The sequence below is a fragment of the Euleptes europaea genome, chromosome 3 (genome assembly GCF_029931775.1).
Source record: "Euleptes europaea isolate rEulEur1 chromosome 3, rEulEur1.hap1, whole genome shotgun sequence".
Classification (NCBI taxonomy): Eukaryota; Metazoa; Chordata; class Lepidosauria; order Squamata; family Sphaerodactylidae; genus Euleptes; species Euleptes europaea.
The window spans coordinates 47,659,361-47,685,786 of NC_079314.1; the positions used below are offsets into that span (position 1 = coordinate 47,659,361).

Genomic DNA, 26,426 nt, shown 5'->3' on the forward strand with positions numbered 1-26,426 from the left:
ATTAAACAGTTACTACCCTTACAATGATAAACGATTTTCATTAACACCTGGAAAAGTAATTTAGATAAATGTTTGTTCCACAATTCGTTGTCTTCTAGCCACTGTCGCTGTCCTCTTTTCAAGGAATAATGTATACCAGGGCTCATCTTTGGCACCTGTTTTCAGGGCCATGACTCAACCCTAGAACATAGAAATAGATTAACGTCTATCCTAAGCAAGTGCAAAGTGAATTTCCTTCACCAGTGACCTACAGAGGCCCAACATATCAGGCATTAAAAGGAGAGGACTCCACTACAGAAGGCTCCCTCTCCAGATGGATTTCAGCCCAGGCATCTCTCTTTCTAGAAATCAAACATGGTGTCTTTCCTCGGACATTCTAAATATCCTAGTTGAATTAATCTTAATATATATACCAAGTCTCTGATCTTCACAAGAATGATCACAGCTTTCTCTCTTTTTTTCTGACTTTGAATGTGCCCATTAATTTTGCTGCAAATGTCTTTTCAAGGCTATTATGTATGTTTTTTGATTATCCCACTTTTGTAACCATCAGTGATGTCTCAACAATCTACTTCACATCAGTACACAGCCTTCACAAACTCCACGGGCATAGACCCCAGCTGATCTTTAAAAGTCCCTCAAAAGTCCCTAAACAAGATGGCCCTGCATTGGCTGCAAAACTATGACACAGTATGGGCCATCTTCACTGCCTCTGGTAAACTGAAAAGGAATATTGGTTGCCTGACAAACAGCTTTTAAAGAAGGCTCCTATAACTGGAGCAACAGAGAGGGCCTGAGGTGCCTTTTGTTTGTAGATTTTATATATCTCACAGCAAAATCAGTAGTGCCTGTGAGAAATGGGGCTTTTCTATTTGACTATATGCCAATCTGACTTGTTATTAACTATATAAACACACACAACCAAGAGTCTGGAAACCTTAGAGCACTGGTTCCCAACCAGGGGTCCGTGGACCCCCAGGGGTCCGCGAGAACTAAATTAAGGTCCGCGAAACAAAGTTATAAACCCATAATAAATTAATATTTTCAATTAAAAGTTCTCTATTATAAAATATATATATTCAAATATTATTCTAAGTTTAATGTTTAACTAACAGTTATGATTAAAGTTTATTTTCAAATTCTCGGAATTTTTATTTTGAACCTTGGGGTCCCTGCACCGAACAAAAAAGTCCTAGTGGTCCCTGGTCAAAAAAAGGTTGGGAACCACTGCCTTAGAGTGAGGAAACAAGTATGTCCCATAAACAAGAAATAAATACACACAGGTACAGAAAGGAGCAAGGGACAAAATGGTAGGAAACAAATATTCATGACTGAAACTGAAGTATGATGTGGCAAAAGCACAGCCTAGGTTTGACAGAATGTAAGGAGGGGCCTTAGGCTATGCACAGACTGGGCACAAAAATGTGCTGCCACCACAGCAAAGTGAGAACAGGTGAGACTGGAGTCAGCACACACAAGTTCCTGCCTCTTTCTGTCTAAACAAAAGAAGAAGAAGAAATGGTTTTTATATGCTGACTTTCTCTACCACTTAAGGCAGTGCATAATGGCGAGTGTGATTCTTCCCCACTCTGGTATGGAAACCTAACCTTCCCCTCATTTCCCCTTTCCCATGGCAGCTCTGCTATAGCGGTCTATAGAATGGGTGGGCTGGGCAATGGGTGAGGGAAATCCTTTAAAGAGCTGAAATGTGGCTGTGGGTGGTGGGCGCAGATGGACACTCCTCTCTTTCTGTGAGAGAGGGTGTAAGGAAGAAGCTATCGTAACAGCTGGGCTGGCTCAAAGGGCAATCTGGCCTTGAGAGGTTCACGCCCCAGGGAATTACAGCTGGTTTTGGGAACAGCTGAAACTAATGAGGGACGGATGATGCAAAAAGTGGCCCATTAAGTGAAAAGGGGAGGTTTTTTTCCATGGAGGGGAGATTTTCTTTCGGTTTTTCCGTCTTTTGCTAGGTGGACTGGCAGTAAGAGTGAATGGGATCCGCTCTGCTTTCTAAGTAGTTAGCAAAGCTATTCAGTCTCTTTAAGTTTTTAAAAATTTTCCTTTTTATTGCCTGTGGTGGTATGAGAGTTTGCTTTCTTTTTACTCTCTCTGAAATCAATAAACTTTGTTGAGTTATCTAAGCAAAGGTGTGAGGTGAGTTTGGGCGTGGCTCTTCCCCTTCCCAGAAACGAACCTCAAGGCCAGAGTAGTAAAGCCTGAGTGACGGGAAACTGCCGGCCTGAAATAAAATAGGCCCAGGTCTCTCTCTCTTGTTTGTGGAGTCGAGGGGAGGCTGGAACCTTACATGGATCAGATCAAAAGAAGTTTAATTCTGATCGGGTTTAAAGGGGAAAGCCCCAAAAAGCCCACTAGTCATGTTCTGAATGATCCCACTGTCATGTGGATGGTCCCTTTGAACATGGCAGCTTCCTGCTCTTCGTGCAGTGGAAAATCCCTGTGGTTAACCAGCCAGGTTAAGAAAAATTCTCAAGTACAGCACTTCACAGTCCTGTGAGAGTCAAATACAATTAAAACAAGAAATGTTCTGGCCCGTTCCAGCTCTACATTCCTAGTAATTATGAGGTAGTATGCATGGTAGAATTAGGCAGTCCCTTGATTTCAACCAGCTTCTGGATCACCTGGTTGCTTAGCAACCACAGAGCAAATGCTTACACACTAAATAATATATCCAGTTTTTAAGCTGAACCCACAAAGATGCTTCCACAGATGCTATCTATTTATTGAGTTGCATGTGAAGTTTTTTTTAAAGCCTAGCAAATTAAGAGAAGAAAAATATTGTTTGTGTGGGTTCATCATCATCTGCACCTTCTCGAATAAAAACTATACCCATTCTCCACAGCTGTTTGACTAATTATATTGTAAGCTCATCACAGCAACAATACTAACTAAACACCCCCCCTCAATTTACTATTTATTTTCTCAGTCAACCTTCTTCTTTCAAGAATATCAGGGATTTCTCGTTTTATTTTCACAACAACCCTGTGAGGTAGTGACATGATGTAAGTCTCCCCAGAGCATTACAGCAGAATGGAGATTTTGAGTTCAGTATGGCCCAGGCTATCCTGATCTCATCAGATCTCAGAAGCTAAGCAGGGTCAGCCCTGGTTAGTATTTGGATGGGAGACCACCAAGAAAGTCCAGGGTTGCTGTGCAGAGGAAGGCACTGGCAAACCACCTCTGTTAGTCTCCTGGCATGAAAACCCCAACAGGGGTCACCATAAATCGGCTGCGACTTGACAGCACTTTACACACACACACACACACACACACACACAGTACAACTGTAAGCAGAATTACTGCAGCCTAAGCTTGTTGATTCCAATAGGCTTAGACTGAAATACTTCTGCATAGAATTGTACCCTAATGGTACAATGTATTTCCCACCGAAGTCAACAGGGCTATTCTAGTTTATTTGAAAGGGGATGGATTGCAGTCAATGGGTTAGATCCTGATTAAATTTTCTAAGGGCGAAATGGAACTTTCCTGCCTCCCCGCTCCTACTGCAGCCCACTGATTTTAATGAAATGCCGCTCTTGGGGGATAGGGCAAAGAATGCAGTGGGAAGCGGGAAATCGATGGACAGTGCAGATCCAAGTCTGGATCCAAGCCAGCAGCTTCTAAGTTCACTACAACTCCATCTGCTACACACGATTCATTTTTTTAAGCGTCGTTGATTCTAGGCACACAGGCAACATACTCCAACCAGGTGTTCATAATGTTTGTTCACACTGCATGGTAAATATTCAAGGCTGGTTATTCAAGAAAACTGAGATTTATTTGTCCTCCCAACATGATGGCCAGTCCTCGAATGAACGTTTCAGTGCAAAAAGAAAAAAAAATTCCATCCAAAGAACATCCAAAAGCTACAGCCAACACCATCAAAAGCTCTCTGTGGACTTTGGCCAATAGACGCCATGACTGGCTAGTGTCTAATTACCAGTAAAGCAAATGCCTCCTGCATTATTTTGGAGTTTTTTCTTTAGTCGTTAAGGAAACAAGTAAAAAAAGAAACATGCAGCAAGTAAGCTTCCTTCTTCCCTGTTCATCACCATTTCACAGATCTTTTCCATTAAAAAGCTGAAAGTTGTGCCCTCTTCACTGCTGTGGCACAGATCTTCCCTTCATGTTACAAAACATTACAAGACATTTCCGTTTCCCTACCTTTTGAGAGAGGTGAAATCAACAGCCCCTCTTTCCAAATACACCACCCCCTCTTTCTTGGAAATGACATGGGAAAGCTGTGTAACTGAAAAAGATGCACCCCTTGCATGGATTTGTGGCTAGACAAGCCCAAAGACTGCTGAAATTTCCACATCTCAAGACATCAATATTTTATAGACAATGGCTTTAGATTTTATAGACAATTGTATAGACAATGGCTAGACAATAGGTATTTTTATAGACAATGATATTTTGTAGACAATGGACAAGAAGGTAAAAGAAAGAAAAACTCCCTTTCCTGATTCTGTTACCTGGCACCATGAAAAATCGTGATCAAAGTCTCCATCAGATGTGTAGATTTCCTACATGGTCATCAGTCTGGTGCAAAGACACCATTTGGACACTTTGCTTCTAGAAATGTCAATGGCGCCAAGGGACAAAGATACCTGATTATCTCTACTAGTGGAATGGCTATGCCATGCAGAGAAGTCCCATTCCAGGAAGTGAGTCCCTGAAGATGGCATACAGCCAGTCTTCGATGGAAGCTATCACTCGCTCTGCCTCCCTTCAAGGAGAGTCTGAACCAGCAACTGCAGTTACATGTGCTAAATTCTCCAGATGGCTATAGAGCAGGGGTGGGGAACCTCAGGCCCGGGGGCCGTATGCGGCCCCCGAGGACATTTTTTGTGGCCCTCGGGAGCTCCAGGAATCCTGCCGCGGAGCTCTGGGGGGGGGAGTGCATGGAGACTGGGGCCCGGTTGCTTGGTGCTCCGTGCGCCGCTGGGGGTGTGTGTGTGGGTGGGGGAGGTGGGGTGGCTGGGGCCCGGTTGCGCAGGCCGGCATGCGCAGGTGTGTGTGTGTGTGGGGAGGCTTTTCTCTCTTCCTCTTTTTCTGTCACTCTTTCTCCTTTCTCTCCCTCTCTCCCTCCCTCTTTTTCTGTCTCTTTCTTTGTCTCCCTCCGTCCTTTTTTTTCTTTCCCTCCATCCTTTTCTTTCTTCCTCCCCCTCTCTCCATTTCTTTCTCCCTTTCTCTCTCTTTCTCCCTCCCTCCCTTTCCCTCTTTCTCTGTTTTCCTTCCTCCCTTGCCAATCGACTGTGGGCTGCGCCCCCCTGGCGCCTCATTTCCTGGGGCCCACCGCTGGCTGCCCTCCCACCTGGGAGGGGGGAGTGGGGGCGCCCTGCAGGCCTTCTCTGGGTGGCCTCCCCTGGGGTTGCCAACCTCCAGGTGGTGGCTAGAGACCTGGCAACCCTAGCCTCTCCCCCCATGGGAGATCTACACCTGGTATGGCCCCCGAAAGATGTTATAAATGTGTGAATGGCCCTTGGCAGGAAAAAGGTTCCCCACCCCTGCTATAGAGGCTGGGTATATGTGGAAGGAGAGATCTCCTCCCAACCACTTCTATCTCTGCCCATTATCCTAGTCACAACATCTGCAATAGATGCTGGCGGAGAGTTTGCAGACTCAACACACTTTCAGAATAACTCCAGGTGGACAGAACAACCACATGGGCTGAAATTCAAAACTTACAGTCTGTTGCCGTCTGAAACTGGGAGGCAAGAGTCCGAGTTACAGCTGTCCAAAATGTATACAAAATGTCCGACTGGCCATCCTGGGTGAGAAAAATGAAACAAAGAATTCTGTAAACATTATTCTATTCCAAAATTGTATACAAGAATGTGTTACAATGCTTATCTTAATCGGTCAATTATATTGCTACTTAATAACCATGAGTGATTAATTCAACACAGGGGACACAGAATTCCCAGGACAGAACAAATTCTTTTGATACAATTGCAGGCCTCACTTAAATACCTTGATCTGAGTTCATGTATTGGTTTTGAATTTTAAATGGATACATTCATACAACTTATAAGAGGGCTAAATCACTAGTCCACATTCTAAATTGATACACATTGTGCACAAACAAGAAGGTAAAAACATAGCAACCACTGGAAAACATTTATTTTTGTCTATAAATATAGTGTTGTTCTGTTCCACTGCAATTCTATAACTGTTAGGCTGCAATTCAGTCCTCAGCTATAAATGCTTACATGATTTCCCAAGTGTTGGCTGTCTTGCAATCACCATTTAATCGTTTTTTTCATAACTTTGAAGATAACATTAATGACACTGCCACATTTTGCTCAACTGCCCAACTCTGCCAACTGCTTCTGAATCATCCTTTATTCATTTCATAATTAGTTATACACCAGTCATCTGGGCCTTGAACAAGTTGCAGATGGCCAGTGGCTAAAAGAATGGCCATAAAGGTTTGGAAAGCTTGTACACCTCCAAATTCTGAGAACTGGGTTGCAGATCTTCTAGAATGAGCAGCTCAAATAAGTAATGCATGTGTGAAGAAATGTGTTGGATAAATTTAACGCTTTGCAGAAACATTTTTTAAAATGTTTTCACCACAACACTAATGATCCTTAGTACAAACCAAATAAATAAAGAGTGAATTCATATGTCTTTTAGGGGCCCTGCTTTGGGTGCTCCCACCTTCGGAGATTAGGCAGGCGGCAACCTGGGAGAGGGCCTTCTCAGTCAGAGCAACAAAACTCTGGATCCCTCCTTTCTGACTAATGTTTTAATTGTTGTTTTTTATGTCTTTGTACATATTTTAGCAGTTTTAAATTGTTTTAATGATGTGCGAGGTTTTGGGGAGAGGTTGGTTTTAATGGTTTTAAAATGTGATTTTATTACATATGTTTATTACTTTGGTGGCCCTTGTGAGGTCAGAAAGACGGGATAGAAGTTTTGTAAAATAAAAAAATAAAAATATGAATAGAGAATCTCACTTCTTACCATGCCAACCACATGTAAATGGAATTTGCAGTTGAGTTCTAATCGATTTTAATGCATTGGGCCAGCCTGGCCTGAATTTTCTTTGCTGCTAGAGCAAAGAGGGCAACTTTATATGAGACAGCAGACTCCGTGTCTGCAAGCAGAGATAGAACTTTCTCCTTCACTGTACAATGATCTAACTTGGCCAAGACTGACCCTAAGAATCTTGGAGCGAGATATAAAGGGCAAACACATCTGGTTTTGTTTTTTTGGGTTGTTTTTTTAAAAAAAAAAAATCCTGCAGGTTGGGGTTTAGACAGATCCCTTACTGGCATAAAAACTTGAGCAGAGAGTTCTATCAAAACAAGTTACAGGCTGGATCAGGCTCAGTGTGAGTTTCTATGGATGGGCTCACGAACCTTGTTTTAAATGCGTCAAGCATCATCTATCTCACTGAAAGCAGTTTGCCAGGGGCTTCCAACCAGTACCTTTTCAGGCCACCAAGCAGAGACTTGTTTAGCTTTAACACTGCACAAGCCAATAGGTGCCTCCCAAGGGTTCCCCTGGCCCCTAACTAGAGACAGGTTTTCAGAGATGGTTCCTGCATAGCAGAATATGAGAAATATTCTGGGATAGGCCATAGAACCACATTATTCTATATGTCATCTGCATTACCTAGAATATATTTAGTTTTTCTTGTATAAATCCCTTAATGCAAACTAGATTCGATACATTTCTAATAAATTATTTAACAGTTTAAAAACCAAAGGAAAACTGTTCACAAACAGAGAGTTTAAACAAACAGGAGGAGGAGGAAAGAAACCTCACTTCGCAATAATTTATAGTCACAGATAGCTTATCACCTTGTAATACAATCCCCGGTAGTAGAAGCTGATGGAAAGATGACTAACGGTTTGCATCCCATTATTTTCCAGCTCCGTGACAACAGTTCCAATCAAATTCCTACCTCTTAAAAAAAAAAAGCAATGCAGAAACAAGGGCAACACTCTCTCATTACTTTTATGCCAAATAAGTGTATTGTAAATACGTATTGAGAGCACAGTGGCTTTATGCTGACTCAGATTCTGGCATCCAAATATCTTGAGCAACAGGTTTTCTCTTTTGCCAGCATTTGCAAAAGCAGAGATGTATAAATGCAGTGTAAAAACTTGATGAGAAGGAACAAACTCATGAGACCCCTTCTGTTCCTTCAGGTTGATCCCCAGGAGGCTGGGAAACCTGCAGGTGTCCCAAGTCTCCACTCGGCAATACCACCCCTTTCCCTTGCTCCGTGGGTTACCAAAAAACAACTGGATTTCACCTGCTGCCACCAGCAACTCTGAGACGATCTCCTGCTGCCATTTACAGGCTCCACCTAGTTGCCATGCCTCCTGCTTTGCGCCTATAAGCAGGCACAGAGATGATCTATCGCAACTTCTTACTTTTCAGTTATCACAGTCAAGTGACTGTGAACTTACTCCATTACCACTCCATTACCGCACTTCAGATAGCAAGACTGAATAGGCATGGTGTGTTTCCAGAAATCAGACTTGGAGCATTCAAAATATAAGAACATTTAAGAAATGAATACAAAAATATACACATTTTTTTCAACCATTCAGGCTGAGCAAGAGTACACAGAAAAGATGAAACACCCATTCTCCTTTCCCTACACTTGGCACTTATTCTAAATGGTGCTTAAATAGACAGGCTAGTATTACTTGAAATTGCAGCAACTTAAAAGTCCAGCATTACCTTAGTTTTCTGGACTGGGACTTCTCCCCATTGTCCCTTGCCACATGGGGAAGATGGAGTTCCTAGCTAAAAGCTTAGTCTTGTGGATTGTTCCTCTCCAGAGAGCTTCTCCAGATGGAAGAGAACTTCTTCTCTGTGTCCTGAGAATTAATAATCTCCCCTCGGAAGACTCTACCCCCTTGCAAGAGAGTCTACCCCACCCACAGCCATTCAGCTGTCCCTGCTTTGCAGAGGAAGATAATATATTCTAGCAATTTGGGTATTTTCCCCTGGGGTTTGACATTTGAGCAAGGTGTGAGATGCTAAGCCACTGTCCTACTTTGGCAAGTTTGCAGCTGGGTTCCAATTTACAGAGTGCAGTCCCAATGGCTGAAATACTGGGATGGATTCTAGGGTGGGGGGCATTTCTCCCCACATGCATATATCTCCCTGGTTCACTTCAGTGCTCAAGTGGCAAGTGCGTCCAGCTCCCCTGGCTTTCTGTGATAGCCCAACTTAATTCCTGTCTTTAGAAAGCTATAAGGGGAGAAGCATAAATGACTTCGTCTCCCCAATAATCCATGTCTTGATTTTGCCCTCGTAACCCATTTTTAAACGCTTAAGTATATTTACATTCTAATTCAGAGTTCTAAATCATTTAAATCAATGGAAGAAGGTATAACTCTTCCTAGGAAACCACTGTTCAATACTATTATAGGTTTAGCATCATCCTAAATCCTAAATTATAATGTTACCCTTCCTAGATTTGTGCTGTCTGCCCTAACTCCATCTTGGTAAATTTGCCTTGGCAGCCATTTTAGGAGCTAGCAATGCTTTGTTTTGCTTCAGAGAAGGTGAGGTCAAGACTCAGACTATGCTAATGAATGGCCAAAAACTTCGGCGGGAGACTGATTCACTAATAGGACATCTGCATGCCTACCTGGTAAACCACTTCTGCCCAACCCTGACTTTGAAAACCCTATGATGAGACAATCCAAAATGAAAAAAAGATAGTGCTGGAAGATGGGACCCCCAGGTTGGATGGCACTCAATCAGCTACTGGGGAAGAGCAGAGGACAAGTACAAGTAGTGCTGTTCTTAATGACGCGATTGGACAAAAGCCGAGAGGACGTTCAGTGGTTGACATGAATGGATGCAAAAGGAAAGTCCAAAGCTGTTTGATGCATATAATAGGAACATGGAATGTGAGAAGCGTGGATCAAGGTAAGCTTGAAATTGCAAAACAAGAAATGGAACGTTTAAACATTTCAATCCTGGGATTAGGCGAACTAAAGTGGACTGTATTAGGACATTTTCAATCAGAAAATAACAAAGTGCTTTACTCAGGGAATGACAAAAACAGAAGAAACTGAATTGCTTTAATAGTGAGGCAAGATGTAGCAAAGGCAGTCAGGAGCTATAATGCAAAGTCTGACCAAACAATATCAATCAGACTTCATGGAAAGCCTATCAACATATAACCATCAATCAGGTTTATGCCCCAACTACAGATGCTGATCAGGAAGAAACTGAAAGTTTTTCTGCAAGTGTTCAGGAAGAAATTGATCACACATCTGAACAAGATATGCTGATAATCATAGGTGACTGGAATGCAAAAGTAAGAAACAAAGCAGAATCAAATGTTGTTGGCAGATTTGGGCTAGGAGCACGGAATGAAGCAGGAGAACGACTCATAGAATTCTGTGAAGACAACAATTTGTTCATTGCAAACACATGTTTCAGGCAACCAAATAGACGATTGTATACATGGACATCACCAGACGGCCACTATAGAAATCAAATGGATTTCATAATTGGCAGAAGATGGAGAAACTCTATTGTCTCTGCTAAAACAAGACCAGGAGCCAACTGCGGTACAGATCATGAATTGTTAATATCGAAAATCAAGATAAAGCTGAAAAGAAATACCAGAACATTCATAGCGCCAAAATACAATCTAAGCAACATTCCTGAAGAGTTTAAAGACCATGTAAAGAACAGATTTGCATTACTAAACCAGAAGAACTATGGGTGGAAACTAGAGATATTATCAAGGAAGAATGTGCAAAGACTATTCCTGTAGGCAAAATAAATGAATAGCCTCGATGGATGACTGTGGAAACTCTTAAAATGGCCAAAGACTGATGAGAAGCAAAAGTAAAAGGTGACAGAAACAGAATCAAAAATCTAAGTGCAGCATTCCAGCGACTTGCACGTAGAGACAAAGAGAACGATTATAATTACTTTCTCACGTAACTCTTCATATCCCTGTCCTCCTGAAAACAACAATTTCACTGTTCTTATGCTTGAGTACCTTTTCAGTTCCTGTACCCCTATAATTCCCTAATTTTTTTCATATTTTGGATTTTTCTGCAAACAGGGGGCTTTTCTCAGGTTTGTAGAAAGATTTTTCTTGCCTGTCCATCCCCCAAAGCTCGAGATCTAAGTATCCACTAAGGCAGGGGTCGGCAAACTCATTAGTCAAAAGAGCCAAATATCAACAGTACAACGATTGAGATTTCTTTTGAGAGCCAAATTTCTTAAACTTAAACTATATAGGTAGGTACACTGTTTATTAACTTTAATTAAAGTTTTAAGTCTTAATTAAACTATAGGTACAGTGAATAAAACTTGATATCATAAACAGTGATCTTATTTATTGATAAAAAATAAATTGTAAGTCCCTGCCATTTCCCCCTCCCCGTCTGGAGTCCTTGTCTGGAGGCCTGGTCTACCGCCATAAAAGCCTATTGGTAGACCTGACCTCCGGCTGAGTCCCACTGGGAGGCCAGGTCTGGCCTCTGGAGGCCCATAGAAGCCAATTGGTAGACCTGGCCTCTGAAGGGGGACTTTTTCCCCTCCTCAGAGTCCAGGTCTACCGCCAAGAAAGCCAGTGGGTAGACACGGCCTCCCAATGGGACTCAGCCAGAGGCCAGGTCTACCAAAGGAAGCCCGCCCCGCCCAACAGCCAATAGGCGGGGGGGGGCAGGAACCGCCGAGCCGCCCGCCCAGCAATCGCGCGGCTGGAGGGGAGGCTTTAGCCTCCCAACCACTGAGGGCAAGGGAAAGGGGGACCTGGCCATTCTCCATGGCGGGGGGGGGGGGGAGAGAGACAGCGCGCCCGCTCGCCTGCTCTCTCTCTCTCTCTCTCTCTCTCTCTCTCAGGTGTGCCGGCTCCGCAGCCCGGCTGCCGGAGCGACCAGGCGCGAGAGCAGGGGCTCCGAACCAAGTTCGGAGAACCGCACTCAATGGGCCAAAGAGCCGCTTGCGGCTTGGGAGCCGCAGTTTGCAGACCCCTGCACTAAGGGAACAAAGCTGGGAATTAGATGGATTGATTCCTCCATTGTTTCATAGTAAAGATGGAATATATAACTTGGTTGGAACTCGTGAAGGCATTCTGTTAGTGTCAGGGCCATCCTCCAGCACAACAACTCTTCCACTGGAGTAAGGGTCCTTGCATTTGATGAAGACTCCCCTTTTAATAGAATGAATTCATAACATTCAGCTTATTTAATTTTTTTAAGTGCACAGAGACTCTGGATTGAAACCAAACAGATTTTCGCTGGCAAAAAAGGAAGGGCGGAAGTCCCCTCATGAACAAAAGCCATGTGGGACAGATGCTGAAGCACGGAGGTGAATTGGGTGGAAAAGGTGGCTATATCCCATGCAACATTAACACATTTTAAAGTAACATAATATTTCTACATCATAAAATTAAATGTTGATCATTTTCCACTATGCATTTGCAGCTGGAAATTTCAAACAAAACCAAAGGATTGCATTTATGGCATCCATTACATCACACATGACTGCAGATGCTGTGATCAACCACACAAGCTCCAAATTTAGGTTACTGCTGCCTAGTGAAAAGGATTATAAGATTATTCCTGAAAGAAAATACTGCTGGCAGTGACAGAGCTGTTCACATTAATCTAGTCTGATGTCTCTGTTTAAAAGTATTGGTTGTTCTTCTAATCAATTAATGTCAAATAATCAATTGACAGCTCAGAAGAAGTTAAAACTCAGCATGCTGTGTGTCCTATTCTATTGACATGACAGCAGCAATCCAAAAAAACCTCATTCCAAATTATTCTTCAGTATAAAACAGAACAGGTAACCTATTTTTAGGCAAAACATATTTTTTCGCTCATTCAGAAACATCACTAGTATACTACCTGTTAGAAATATGACTTCAGTACGTAGCCAAGAATCAACATTAAACCTGAAATTATGACTGAATTTTTTTATCACTTCTAAAAAAACAGATGATCTGCAACAGGTGAGTGGTTTCTTCTGAACAAACAATGGGCAAGGTTAAGGCAATTGATAAAGCAGCTGTCCTTCTATGGTTTCCACTTTCTCCTCAATTAAAGAACGTGGCTGCTGGAATTTTTCTGCTAAGTCAACTTATGGACCTTCCAAATTCACATTTGGGGATCCAGCCCTTGAGATGCATGGCATCATGGACGCTATCAACGTCCTAATGTCCAAGTAAGAGTAAAATGTCAGATACTTTTCTCAAGCAGAGTTATCTGACTTGCATGTGAGGCAAGTGGTAAAAAAGGTTCAGTGAGGTGTCAAAAGATAACCTCAGCAAAATCAGACTCATAAGGGTTGTCCTAGGCTGAGAGATAGTGACTGGTCCCAAGTTATCCAGTAAGCTTCCCAGAAGAGGAGGGATATGAACCCAAGTCCCTTTAATTCCAGTTTAATATTCTAACTGCTATGTCACTCTAGTTTACTAGCTCATGCTAGATAGGTCTCTACAAAGAGCTAGTAGCATAACAGTGAAAAGCGAATGACAGCTAACCTTCAGTTATCAGTTACAGGGAATAAACTAGAGATGAACTACCTTCAACTTGTCCTGGTTATGATCTTCTCCAGGACAGCTGATTGATCACTCTGAGCATAACCCAAGAGATAATATAGGATACAGCCCTATGATGGCTGCTTAACTACTTTCTAGCAGTAGCTACTGAATGTCCACTAGTCCACAGTGGCATACAATCTTTTCCTGTAGACTGGGAGAAGTGGGAGGGGAAGACACAGATACTCATGGTACCCTGGGGCAAGGAGACACCCCCATAACAGAGAGGAGAATCTTCTGAAAGAAGTGGATCTTCCCTGAAGAGTTTGTTATTGCAATCTATGCTTATGTACATCACTTTTTTAAAAAGACTGGGAGAAAAGAGAAGCCAGTGAAAAGTGAGGATTAAAGAGCCCGTCCTGGTCTCCATAAATCAAGCTGGCAGAGAGATAGTGCCAAATCCTATTTAGCAACTTTCAAGCAGCAAGGCAAACTGCAGAAGAACTGTCATCCCCCTGGAAACTAAGCATGGCCTGTTATTACTATTTAGTGCTGGCCTCCTCCCATCAGGTTCTGGATGGTGCGCCTGAGGGAAAAGGAGATAGATGGGCCACACTCCATGCAGAAACAAACAGATCGTTAAGGTAAGCACTATCATTACCATCCTGAGAAAAACCAGCCAGTCATGAGCCAAGTTTAGAATTTAATGAGTTAAAATGACCTCACACCTATGAATTATTAGATGACTGTTTTTGTGTGTGTTCAACAGAGCTATTTATACATTAAATATCAATTCCCCAGCATGACATACGGATTCCGGTCCTTCTCTTACATCACAGCCTCCAACCACTAGCAATATTGGCTTTTCAAATTTTAATAATTTGATTGAAATGTCCGTGTGGGGGGATCTTAATCATGAAGTCCTTTTGAAATGTGATGCTGAATTTTACTACGCAGTCATTCGCTGCTTGTTCCCAAAAGAAAAGTCTGAATAATAATACTGACAATATTCTTTTCTAATCATAAGGTTAATCATAAAGTTAAAAAGGCAGTCATGAGAAAAGTGAACTGAAAGGCATCCAAAGAAAAAACTAAATATTTTAAATTAATAACATAGGACAGCAGAGCCTCATGGGATTAAACTGTGGAAGATCCATACACACTATTTCTATAGCGACATATTTCTATAGCAATGTGACCACCAGCGGTGTTCTGTTGTCTCGTTTACCTTGGTATTGTAATTCCAACAGACAGGATCTAAAACAGACATTTTTGGAATTACAATACCCACCTGATGTTGTAGGGAAACAGATCAACAAAGTCAGAATGATACCAAGAGGTAACCTGCTAAGAAGATAGGCCAAAATGAATAAGCAACAGAACATCATTAGTGGCCACATACAGCTCTCAGTTTAAGCTCATTCAACATATCATTAACAACCTTCAGCCTATGATGGATAATGATACTCTTCACTCATAGGCATTGATATATCAAATCAGATAAATAAAACAAAGTTTGTCTTGACCACAGACAGCCTCCTAACCTTGAACAACTTCTCACCAACAACAATGTTTTTCCTAACATGGACTCTGGGACCAGGGCCTTCAACGAACCCAGATGCCAATTCTGTCCCCATATTCACTCTGGCTACACAATCACCAGACCTAACAACACCAGCAATACCATCTCAGGCTCATTCACTTGTTTATATTTCAACGTTACATAATGCCATCAAATGTCAGCAACTACCTTGTGAGGTAGTTGAGGCTGAGAGAGCTCTAAGGGAACTGTGACTAGCCCAAGGTCACCCAGCTGGCTTCATGTGTAGAAGTGGGGAATCAAACCCAGTTCACCAGATTAGAGTCTGCTGCTCATGTGGAGGAGTGGGGAATCAAACCCAGTTTTCCAGATTAGAGTCCACAGCTCCTAACCACTACACCACGCTGGTTCTATGTGGACTATATGTTGAACAGGTGGTTCTATCCCATTTAGGGCTTTAGAGGTCAAAACCAGCACCTTGAATTGGGACCAGAAGCAGCTTTTCCACTACTGGTATAATAAACTGCCTGTAGTCCGCTCCAGCCAGCAAACTTGCTGCTGTATTCTGGACCATCTTCAAGAGCTTCCCCATGCAGAGCACATCACTCTTACCTGGGAGTCGAAAAGAACATGGATCATTGTGTCCAGATCACATTTGTTGAGAAAGAGCATATCTGGTGAACCTGTCAAGGCAGCTGAAGGCACTATATACTACAGATAGGATCTGAGCATCTAAACATAGATCTGCTCCTTTGGAGAGTTTAATCCCATATGGAGCAGGCTATCAACACCAACTAATGGTAGCTAAATCAAATCTGGATTGAACTTCAGTCTATTGGCCCTCATTCAGTCATTACCACATGCAGATTTAGAATATCTATGTCACCTGAATCAATTGGAAAGGAGAGAGAAAATTGTGTGCCACCTACATATTTATGACACTTAACTCCAAAACTCTGAACAGCCCCTTCTCCTGGCAGTTTCACACAGATGTCAGACAGTGACAACTACTGGACCAGTAGTTTTCCTCCCATAAAGGGATAGGACAAGGTAAGTGTCTTGGTTTTAAGTTCGTTCTGCCAGGGTCGGGGAGGGAGGAGGGATTAGCAGAGGGGTTTAGACAGATCCACAAGAACAAGGAAGGAATGGGGTGAGAGGAGATTTTAGATTTGGCAATAAGGAAGCAATAGTAGAAGAAGAAATTAGCAGAAAAGGTCTAAATCAGACAGAGGCACTTGGCAAAGCTGTCTCCCTAAACGAGGCAGGATGGAAACTGGAGTAGGCGGGTTTCCCACCCAGGAAGACAGGAAGTTAGTTTTTAGTCCTGCCTCCCTGGGCACGTGATGGTAAAACCCGCAAGTTGCAAGAAGCCCTTCACCCCAGAACAAGAACTTACAGGGACACACTTCCCTATCATGTTTTCTGTTCCAAAACTTGATCTGAAACACAACTGAATATAGGTCTAGTAGCTCTTTGGATCTTGGCTGAGGAGCACTGTGAGCTTTATTCACTGCTTGTAAAGTGCTTTGAAACTTTCAGATACTAGGGAGATGGACTGATGGATAGTTTTATATCACAAGTTATCAACTGACAGGAGACAGAGGGAGACAAGAATAAGGGCAAATATGACATGCAGTCTTGATGGAAAAAGAAGATGAAGAAGACCAGATACAAGGAAGAGGTGAAGCTGTTGCTCGTTTTTTTTAAAGATGCAAGGGTTCCCTTATATTTAAAGGGCTTGTGCTCAGCATGGCTGGGTCACATCTCTATACTGCTGTCGAGGAAAGGACTTGCATTACAGTGTCACCAAGGAGACAGACATCTAACGCAAAACTGCAGCTGTTGTGGAAGATGAATGCAATGATAATGGTGACCTCACTAATTAGCCAGCAGAATGTAAAATGCAGGGTTCATGCTCCCACCTCCTGTAAGAGTAGGTGCACTGCCCTTTAAACATGTGCAAATTTGGGGGGCGCTTTGTTGATCACTACATGTATTTATTGGTTTTAATGATATTTATTTACTGTTGAGATGTTGTATTTTAATGGATATGTGCCACCCTGAGACCAACTTTGGTTGGGAAAGGGTGAGGCAAAAACCAAATAAATAAATAAATGACTCAGCACAGTGATGCGGATATACAGAAATACAGCCTCTTGTCCCAGACATTTTATATCTTCTGAAATTTTGATAGCATATGAAATGGCATCAGCTTTTTAATTAATAGTAGAATTTCTAAAGCTTTGTACTAAGGTTATCCACTTATTTATAACTCCTGGCAGTAGACTCAATTGCTCTTGTTCTCCCTTATGGCTGTCCCTGTTGCTCAACATGTGCTGATGATGCACACGCATTCCTAAACTTTGGTTGTTTGTTAGGCAGTTCCAAAAGTACTATCTAGCAGCTTGTGACAATATGTTGGGGAACTTTTTAAACAAATGGGACAACCTTCTCCCAACAAAAGCAAAAGACAGTTTGTTTGGAACACATTTCCAACACCATATATACATCTCATAATAGTAGACTGTATGTTTGCAAGATTTTGGGCACAAGATGTTAATGCACTTAGAACACACAGAAGTGATTTAGGGTGAAAATGAAATGAAAAAGAGAAGGCCTTTTGCTTGGCATGGGTGGGTCACATCTCTATGATGTCCAGAATGGGACTCGTACTGGAGGGTCACCAAAGTTGTCCACAAGCCCAAAGAGTCACCCTCAGCTGGCTTTGGTTTATTGAAATGAGCATATGCAAACTCGGGGCATGCCCAATTTAGAAACAGTTGACTGAAATCATCCTCCATTTCCTACTGCTTAAACATATGGTACAAGAAAATCTCATGAACACCACTTAAAATGTTCCCCGAGTTGCTGATGGGAATGGAGGATATAAAGTGGTGACATAAGCTATAGGTGCTCACCCCACACGCCTCTTCATTCCTAATTCATTCCCAAGGCCAATATCGTCTCCTGAATGAATATGTGCTCATTTTCAAACTCACAATGCAACAAAAGGTCAGAGTTGCAGCAGCAGCCAGTTCTAGGCCAAATGGGGGTGCAAGCACTACCGAGGCATGACATGCCAGTGGACATACTAGTCCCATCTTCTGGTGCCAAACGAGTCTTCTGCTGACCAGGAACCAAGCCTCCTCTCTGACAATCTTTTTAGAAACAGGCTGTTCAAAGTGATAAATCAAGTGAAAATCTATTTCCCTCCACTTGACATTTCGTACAAGATCTGTGCAGCCCACTCTACATGGCTCCAAGACCAACATGAACTATTGGAACAGTCAGAGGTCTCAGAAAAGTTAGCTGCTGAGGATGGAGAATGAACATTGATTCATATGCATCTCTGAAGATATTAGGCCATTCCAGTCAAGTAACAGAGCACATTGGAATACAAGATAGATGCAGAATATCCATGAGACCACCTCCATCTCACCTTCTGGCACAATATTTGAGACCATATCAGGTGATTAGCTATGTTAGTCTGTAATAGTAAAACGAAATTTGAGCCCAGTAGCTCCTTAAAGACCAATTTTAACCTCCCCCCATGTATAAGCTGACGAAGCGAGCTTTGATTAATTAAAGCTTATACCCTGAGGAAAAAGTTGATCTTTAAGGTGCTACTTGACTTGAATTTTGTTAATCCTTTAAGATCAGCTGAGATGTTCACCATCTCGCTCTGCTTCCAGAAGATGTTCAGACATTGTCTTTGGTGAGCTTTCAGGGGATGAGAATTCCAAAGTTGAGGGGCGGACACCAAGAATCCCTGTCCCCTCAGCTTTGGAATTCTCTTCCCCTGAAGACTCACTAAAGACCAAGCCTGCACATCTTCTAGAAGCAGAGATTTTTTAAACATTCAACAAGATACTTGGTGTGGGGTTGGCTGTAAGCACCATCACCACCACTAACAACAACAAAAAGACAAAGATACTTCATGAATAAGCTGCCCAAACAAAGGAGATCTGCTTTCTAAAAAAAAAAAATTCTGCTTTTGTCAGCAGAATCTGCTAAGAGAAAAAAGCTCTGTGTCATGCAGCCACTGTTTAATTTTAGCACTGCAAAGGATTTGCATACACGGCTTCTCCTCCCCATTTAAAAAATAGAAGATGTGAGAATTAATCTAGCCACCCGGAATTGGAAAGGTTTCCTCTCCCTGCCCGCCTGCTGCATAAAACCAGAACTTAAACATGAGGGGGAGAGAGGGTTCTCTCCTCATACATTATGACAGATAAATGGCTTTGGCAGTACTGTTCTCGGCTTCTGGGGAAACCATTGATCAAATTCTTCTAAATAAGAACATAAAACAATACAAATGAATGGATAGGAATTAATATTCATATTGAAGTTCCTGGAGGCAAAGAACAGCCATGATTGTTTATCAGAGAGGGAATTGCCAAAAAGGAGAGAAGCAGATGGCTGGATCATACTACATACCATAGGAAGACACTTTCTCTTATTAATGCATAAATATTAATTAATCAGTCCACACAGTATTAGAGGGAATGGCAACAGTGATAATTAATAAAGGGACATAATGGTATCTTCTGGGTTGTATCAAGTAAAACAAAGAGCAGCCATGCCAACAGCTTGGGCCCCAAATAAATTGTGCATAAGTGGAATGCTCTTCTGTGCATGTACAGGGATGGAGGAAATCTGTGATCCCACCCTATCAGCACCAGTGACAGCCCTTCACATTACTCAAAAAAATGTTCTGGAGGTTCCCTCCAAGTTCAGGATGGGTTTTCTTGGGGTACAGGGAAGGAAGAGACGAAAACCCAGAAGACGGGGTTGGGAGACAAATCTGCTAACCTCAAAATGGTTTTCCTCAGTAAGGCACAGCAATTTGGAGTACTTCAGTGAATAACTTCGAACACCTTTTTGAGGGTTATCCCTTTTTTGTGATACACAACATGAAAACATAAGCCTATCTTATACTGGGCCAGATAATAGGTCTATCAAGGTCAGTATTGACTGATCTGACTGGTAGGAGGTTCTCTGATACAACAGGGTTGAACTTACTTGTAACTGTTGATCATTGAGTGGTCACCTGTACAGTCACATATAAGTTACTGAACATGTGCAGGCCTGCTGAAGAGATTTTGAAGCTCAAAAACTCTAGAAGGTGCTTCTAGAGCCAGCGTGGTATAGTGGTTGAGCAGTGGACTCTAATCTGGAGAACCAGGTTTGATTCTCCGCTCCTCCACATGAAGCCTGCTGGATGACCTTGGGCCAGTCACAGTTCTCTCAGAACTCTCTCAGCCCCACCTACCTCACAAATGTCTTTTAGCCACTTTGAGACTTCTTACAGTAGAGAAAAGCAGGGTATAAAAACCAACTCTTCTTCTTCTCTTCTCCACATTGCTTTCCTGCTATTTCCAGCATAAAAGGAGGGGGTTGCGCACCCTTATGTTCCTCACTGCCACCATCGGAGTGATTATTATTACAATCAACAGAGCTCATAGCAGGGCAGGAGGGAGGGATGTGTGACTGCACAGGTGACCACTGGATGAACACGTCACAAGTAAGTGTAATCCTGTTTTCTTCATCATGGTACGTGTGCAGTCCCACAACATGGGAGAGTAGCAACCTTATTTACCAAGTCATGGAAGGTAGGTGAGCTTCTAGATGAATATTGCTTGGAGTAATGCACTTCTGACTGCCGCATCCTTCATGGAATCCATATCCATGGAATAGTGCTTGATGAAAATGCAAGCAGAGGGACCAGGTGGCCGCCTTGCATACCTCTTAGAATCATAGAGTTGGAAGGGACCACCAGGGCCATGTAGTCCAACCCCCTGCACAATGCAGGAAACTCACAACTACCTCCCCCACTCAACCCCAGTGCCCAGAAGATGGCCAAGATGGCCATTTTTTCTCCTGGAAGGCCTTGCTGGATTGCTGTTGAAGTAGACTATGCCCTGGTGGAATGGGGATGGAACGTAATTAGCAGCGAACTCACACAAGCTGGTAGCATAACTGGATGCAAGTGACAATCCATCTAGAAATGGATTGTGTGGAAAGTTGATGGCTTATTTAGGGCCTGAATATGAGATGAACAGGTTATCATCCTTTCTGAAACTTCTGTTTCTGTCAAGGTAAAATAGCAAAGCGTGGAGGTCAACTCAATTTCGTTCTGTGGCTGCGGAAGGAATACTAGCAGACTGAGATCTTGATTAAGGTTGAATTTCAAAACTATCTTGGGCTGGAATTCAAGGGATGGCCGCAAAACAACCCTCAACGTGGATTTTTTGAGGAAGGGGGGCATGGCTGTTCTGGAACTGTGGCTTTATGACGGAAGGAATAAAAAGACTTGGATGACTTCGATAATTTTTTTCAGCATGCTTGTGCTTTTGAGGCTGCATTTCTATCAGCTGAGCTGGGGACTACAGGCAGGGGTAAGTCCTAAGTTTTGCCTTTACTAAACCTAAGCCTAAATCAACTGAGAAATAACTAAGTGAGGTTTGCTGGGAGAGCATTGTGTTTGTTGTGCCACAGGGTGAGTGGGTGATTAAAGCTTGATTGCTGTCTTAAAGCTTGATTGCTGCTCCTAAAGAGGGGGGTTTTGATTGGTGCTGGGCGGAGCTGGTGTCTGAAAGGCAGGGGCTGTGAGCATATAAATTGCAAAGGCCCCTGCTCGCCAGAAGCGTGAGCCTGGATCGTGACTGGGATCGTGTAATAAATCTTGTTATTTGGTATAGGAAGAGTGTGGGGTTGAAAAATCAAAGAATAATATAATACTAAATTGATTAATAAAATACCAGTTATGAAGGTAGAAAGCCAGGAGGTGAGGGGGCCATCCAGTGTGCTGCATGGAGTGTAACATGTATGATTATCTGCCAGCTAGACAGAAGTCATGGGTGTGTGCTCGGTGCAGGGAGCTCCTGGCTCTCAGGAAGCAAGTTTGCTTCCTTGAGGCCAAGGTAGCTCAACTGGATGAGCTGAGGCAGGCAGAGAGAGAGGTGACTAAGGACTCCGGGGATGAAATAGTCACATCCCAGTCCCAAGGTGACGGCAACCTGCCAGTCACGGATGATGGAGCCCTTGGGGAGGGAGGCCATTTCACTGAGGTAAGGGGATGTGGTACCTTAGAAGGGACCTCTTCCTTGGTGGATGAACAGATATCCTCTTGTACCGAGGATATGCCTGGGGGGGGGGCTTCTTGTAGTGGGGGATTCAATCCTTAGGAATGTAGATAGCTGGGTTTCTGGTGGGTGCATGAACCACATGGTGACTTGCCTGCCTGGTGCAAAGGTTGCGGACATTACTTGTCATATAGGTAGTCTGGTAGATAGTGCTGGGGAGAAGCCGGTGGTTGTGGTGCATGTTGGCACCAACAATGTGGGGAAATGTAGTCTGGAGGTCTTCGAATCCAAATTTAGGTTGCTAGGCAGGAGACTAAAAGCCAGGACCTCCAAGGTAGCTTTCTCAGAAATGCTACCTGTTCCACGTGCAGGACCAGCTAGGCAGGCATAGTTGGTGAGTCTCAACGCGTGGATGAGACGGTGGTGCAGGGAAGAGGGGTGGTGCAGGGAAGAGGGCTTTAGATTTGTAAGGAACTGGGCAACATTTTGGGACAAGCCGGGCCTATACAAAAGGGATGGGCTCCACTTGAACCAGGATAGAGCAAGACTGCTGGCGCGTAATATAAAAAAGGTGGCAGAACAGCTTTTAAACTGAACCTGGGGGGAAAGCCGACAGGAGCTAAGAAGCATTCAGTTCGGACAAACTCAGTGCACACGGACAAAGGGAAAATTGCTTCAGATTGCCCACATGGGAATTACTTGGACATGGAAGGGGATGGGGAAAAAATGCTGGATAGCCACTTAAAGATTCCCAAAGGCACATGCCAGGCAAGTCGAAAGAGAGAAACAGTGTGGAGATGTTTCTATGCTAATGCTAGAAGCCTCCAAGCAAATATGGGGGAGTTAGAGTGCATGGCTTTAAGAGAAAACATAGATATAGTGAGCATTACAGAAACCTGGTGGAGGGGAGAGAACCAGTGGGATATGGTCATCCCTGGTTATAAACTGTATATAAATGACAGGGAAGGGCATATTGGATGGGGTGTTGCTATGTATAGCAAGGAAGGCATAGTGTCTAAAAAGTCCATAAAAAGGGCAGACTCGTCCACAGAATCCTTATGGGTGACGATTCCGGGCCCCAAAGGTGATTTAGTACTGGGGACGTTCTATTGGCCCCCTGACCAAATGGCTCAGGGTGATCTTGAGATGGAGAATGAAATTAGGGAAGCATGTAACGGTAATGAAGTAGTAATAATGGGAGACTTCAACTTCCCTCATTTCGATTGGATAAATGTATGCTCCAGTCAAGCCAAAGAGATAAAATTTTTAGACATCCTAAATGACTGTGCCCTCAAACAGTTGGTCATAGACCCAACCAGAGGGGAGGCGATCCTGGATTTAATACTCCGTGGTGCTGCCAGTGACTTGGTGCGGGATGTGGATGTAGTTGAGCCAGTTGGCAATAGTGATCACAATGGCATCAAATTTAATTTATATGTAAGTGGGAAAGGGACTGGGAAATCTCACACAATTACCTTTGACTTTAAAAGAGGGAACTTCTCTAAAATGAGAAAACTAGTAAAGAGGAAGTTGAAAGGAACAGTTAGGAGGGTTAAATTTCTGGAAATGGCTTGGGGGTTACTCAAGTCCACATTACTAGAGGCTCAGCTAGATTGTATACCGCAGGTCAGGAAAGGTAGTAATAAGGAATAAGGAACAGTTAGGAGGGTTAAATTTCTGGAAAAGGCTTGGGGGTTACTCAAGTCCACATTACTAGAGGCTCAGCTAGATTGCATACCGCAGGTCAGGAAAGGTAGTAATAAGGAACCGAGGCAAATAGTGATAACAAGGCAGGAAGTCCTAGAACGTCTAGACAAACTGCAAACTAACAAGTCACAGGGACCAGACGGTATTCATCCTAGAGTTCTTCAAGAACTCAAATGGGACATTGTTGAACTTCTAGCAAAGATATGTAATACGTCCCTTCGATCAGCCTCTGTACCAGAGAACTGGAGAATGGCCAATGTAACACCCATTTATAAAAAAGGTTCTGGGGGGACCCAGGAAATTACAGGCTAGTTAGCTTAACATCTGTTCCAGGTAAATTGATGGAAAGTATTATTAAAGATAGAATTGTCAAGCATATAGAAGGGCAGGGTCTGCTGAGCAAAACCCAACATGGCTTCTGTAAAGGTAGGTCCTGTCTCAGAATCAATAAGAACGTGGACAGAAATGAGCCTGTTGGACATTGTGTATTTGGATTTCCAAAAAACTTTTGACAAAGTCCCCCACCAAAGACTACTAAGCAAACTTCATAGTCATGGGATAAGAGGACAAGTCCTCTTATGGATTGAGAGCTGGCTGAAAAATAGGAAGCAGAGAGTAGGAATTAATGGTCAGTTCTCACAATGGCGAGATGTGAGCAGTGGGGTTCCTCAGGGATCTGTGTTGGGACCAGTGCTTTTCAACCTGTTCACCAATGACCTGGAGTTGGGGTAAACAGTGAAGTAGCCAAGTTTGCAGATGACACCAAATGGCGAGATGTGAGCAGTGGGGTCCCTCAGGGATCTGTGTTGGGACCGGTGCTTTTCAACCTGTTCATCAATGACCTGGAGTTGGGGTTAAACAGTGAAGTAGCCAAGTTTGCAGATGACACCAAATTATTTAGGTCATCTGTTGAAGCTGGAGGGTGAGAGATTCAAAACAGATAAAAGGAAGTATTTTTTCACACAACGCACAGTTAAATTGGGGAACTCCCTGCCCCAGGATGTGGTGATGGCTGCCAACTTGGAAGGCTTTAAGAGGGGAGTAGACATATTCATGGAGGAAAGGGGTATTCATGGCTATTAGTTAAAATGGATACTAGTCATGCTGCATACCTATTCTCTCTAGTATCAGAGGAGCATGCCTATTATATTGGGTGCGGTGGAACACAGGCAGGATAATGCTGCTGCAGTCGTCTTGTTTGTGGGCTTCCTAGAGGCACCTAGTTGGCCACTGTGTGAACAGACTGCTGGACTTGATGGGCCTTAGTCTGATCCAGTAGGGCCGTTCTTATGTTCTTATGCTTATTACGAGCCTTTTTATGGGAAGGCTCTGGAGCATTTCTCTTAGATGATTCTGGGGATGTTAGTGGATGGAATCCTTTTTGGCATTGAAGCCAGTGCTGAGGGTTCTGAAACCAGCTTTGGCATTGTGTTTGGACGATTGTTGGAAGTGGTGCCGGACAAAGCTTTCACCCACAGAGTGGATTTCAAACTTGACACTCTGCTATGTCTTACCTGGGGAGTAAATGGCCTACATACTGGGCACCTCAAGACATTGTGCTCTTCACTGAGGCACAGTAAGCACAAGATATGGAGAATTTTTGGCCCTGCAAGTCATGCATTTTTTAAAGAGAGCTTTCTGGGCCATGTTATTTGAGGCTGGCTGCTTTGAATTCTCTTTGTAACAAATTTGATGTGCCAAAAGCAGAAGAAGGCCTGAAGGCTGCAAATGTCCTCACACAGAGCTTCAAAGAGAATAACCTTTCTCCACAGCGGCTGAAAGAGAACTGAGTGAAGGGTGCTCCCTCCTTCCTTTTACACTGGAAAAGGCAGGAAAGCAGTTTGGAGGCGGGGGAAGGAGTATCCTATAGTGTTCCTGAGCTTCATAATCTTTTTCGTGGCAGGCCTGCGCAGCAACTCATGACGATGAAACCTATTATGAGAGTGTTTTACTTGTAGATGCCAGGGATTGAACCTGGGACTTTCTGCATGCAAAGCAGTCTCTACCCCCGAGCCCCAGTCCCTCCATAGCAGAAAAAAACCTGTTCTACTTTGGGTTCAAGCCACTAAAGATTGAGACCTGATTTAAAATATGGCCACAGGAAAGCAAAACTGTACCCATCAATGAACTCTGTTATGCCAGCTTTCCCTTCTTGCTTCTATTTCACTGCATTATATAACACTCTTGAATTTTAAATGGAGCACTCCCAGCTAGAATATTGGGCTAGGTTCTACGAGACCCAACTTTGAATCCCCATTCTGCTATGACAGCTTCCTGAGCGACCTTGACCCAGACCCACTCTCTCAGCCCAACTTGCTCTCAGGGCCACTGTGAAAATAAAATGGAGGCGAGATGAATTATATAAGCCACTTTGAGTCTTCATTGGGGAGAAAGGCAAGGTGCAAATGAAGTAAATAAATAAATAAATAAATGAAATTAAAGATACTAAACTGCTTTGGCGAGACCCTGCTTAGCTAGAAGGAGCTGAATGGAGGATTACCTTGGCTAGCTCATCAATGAAACACACGTGTGTAACAGGATCTCTTTTCTTGGACAATACTTTCTGCAGGTGCTGCACCTGAAA

At 43.2% G+C, this 26,426-nt stretch overlaps 1 protein-coding gene across 1 annotated transcript in view; it reads right to left on the bottom strand.

Annotated features, from left to right (window-relative positions):
* COG5 (component of oligomeric golgi complex 5) overlaps positions 1-26,426 on the bottom strand; it is a 194,855-nt gene that overhangs the window by 51,363 nt on the left and 117,066 nt on the right. The window contains exons 10-11 of the mRNA XM_056846477.1: positions 26,343-26,420; positions 5,710-5,791 (exon numbers count right to left, since the gene is read on the bottom strand). Coding sequence (XP_056702455.1) covers positions 5,710-5,791; positions 26,343-26,420 — 160 coding nt within the window. The remainder of the gene's footprint in view (positions 1-5,709; positions 5,792-26,342; positions 26,421-26,426) is intronic.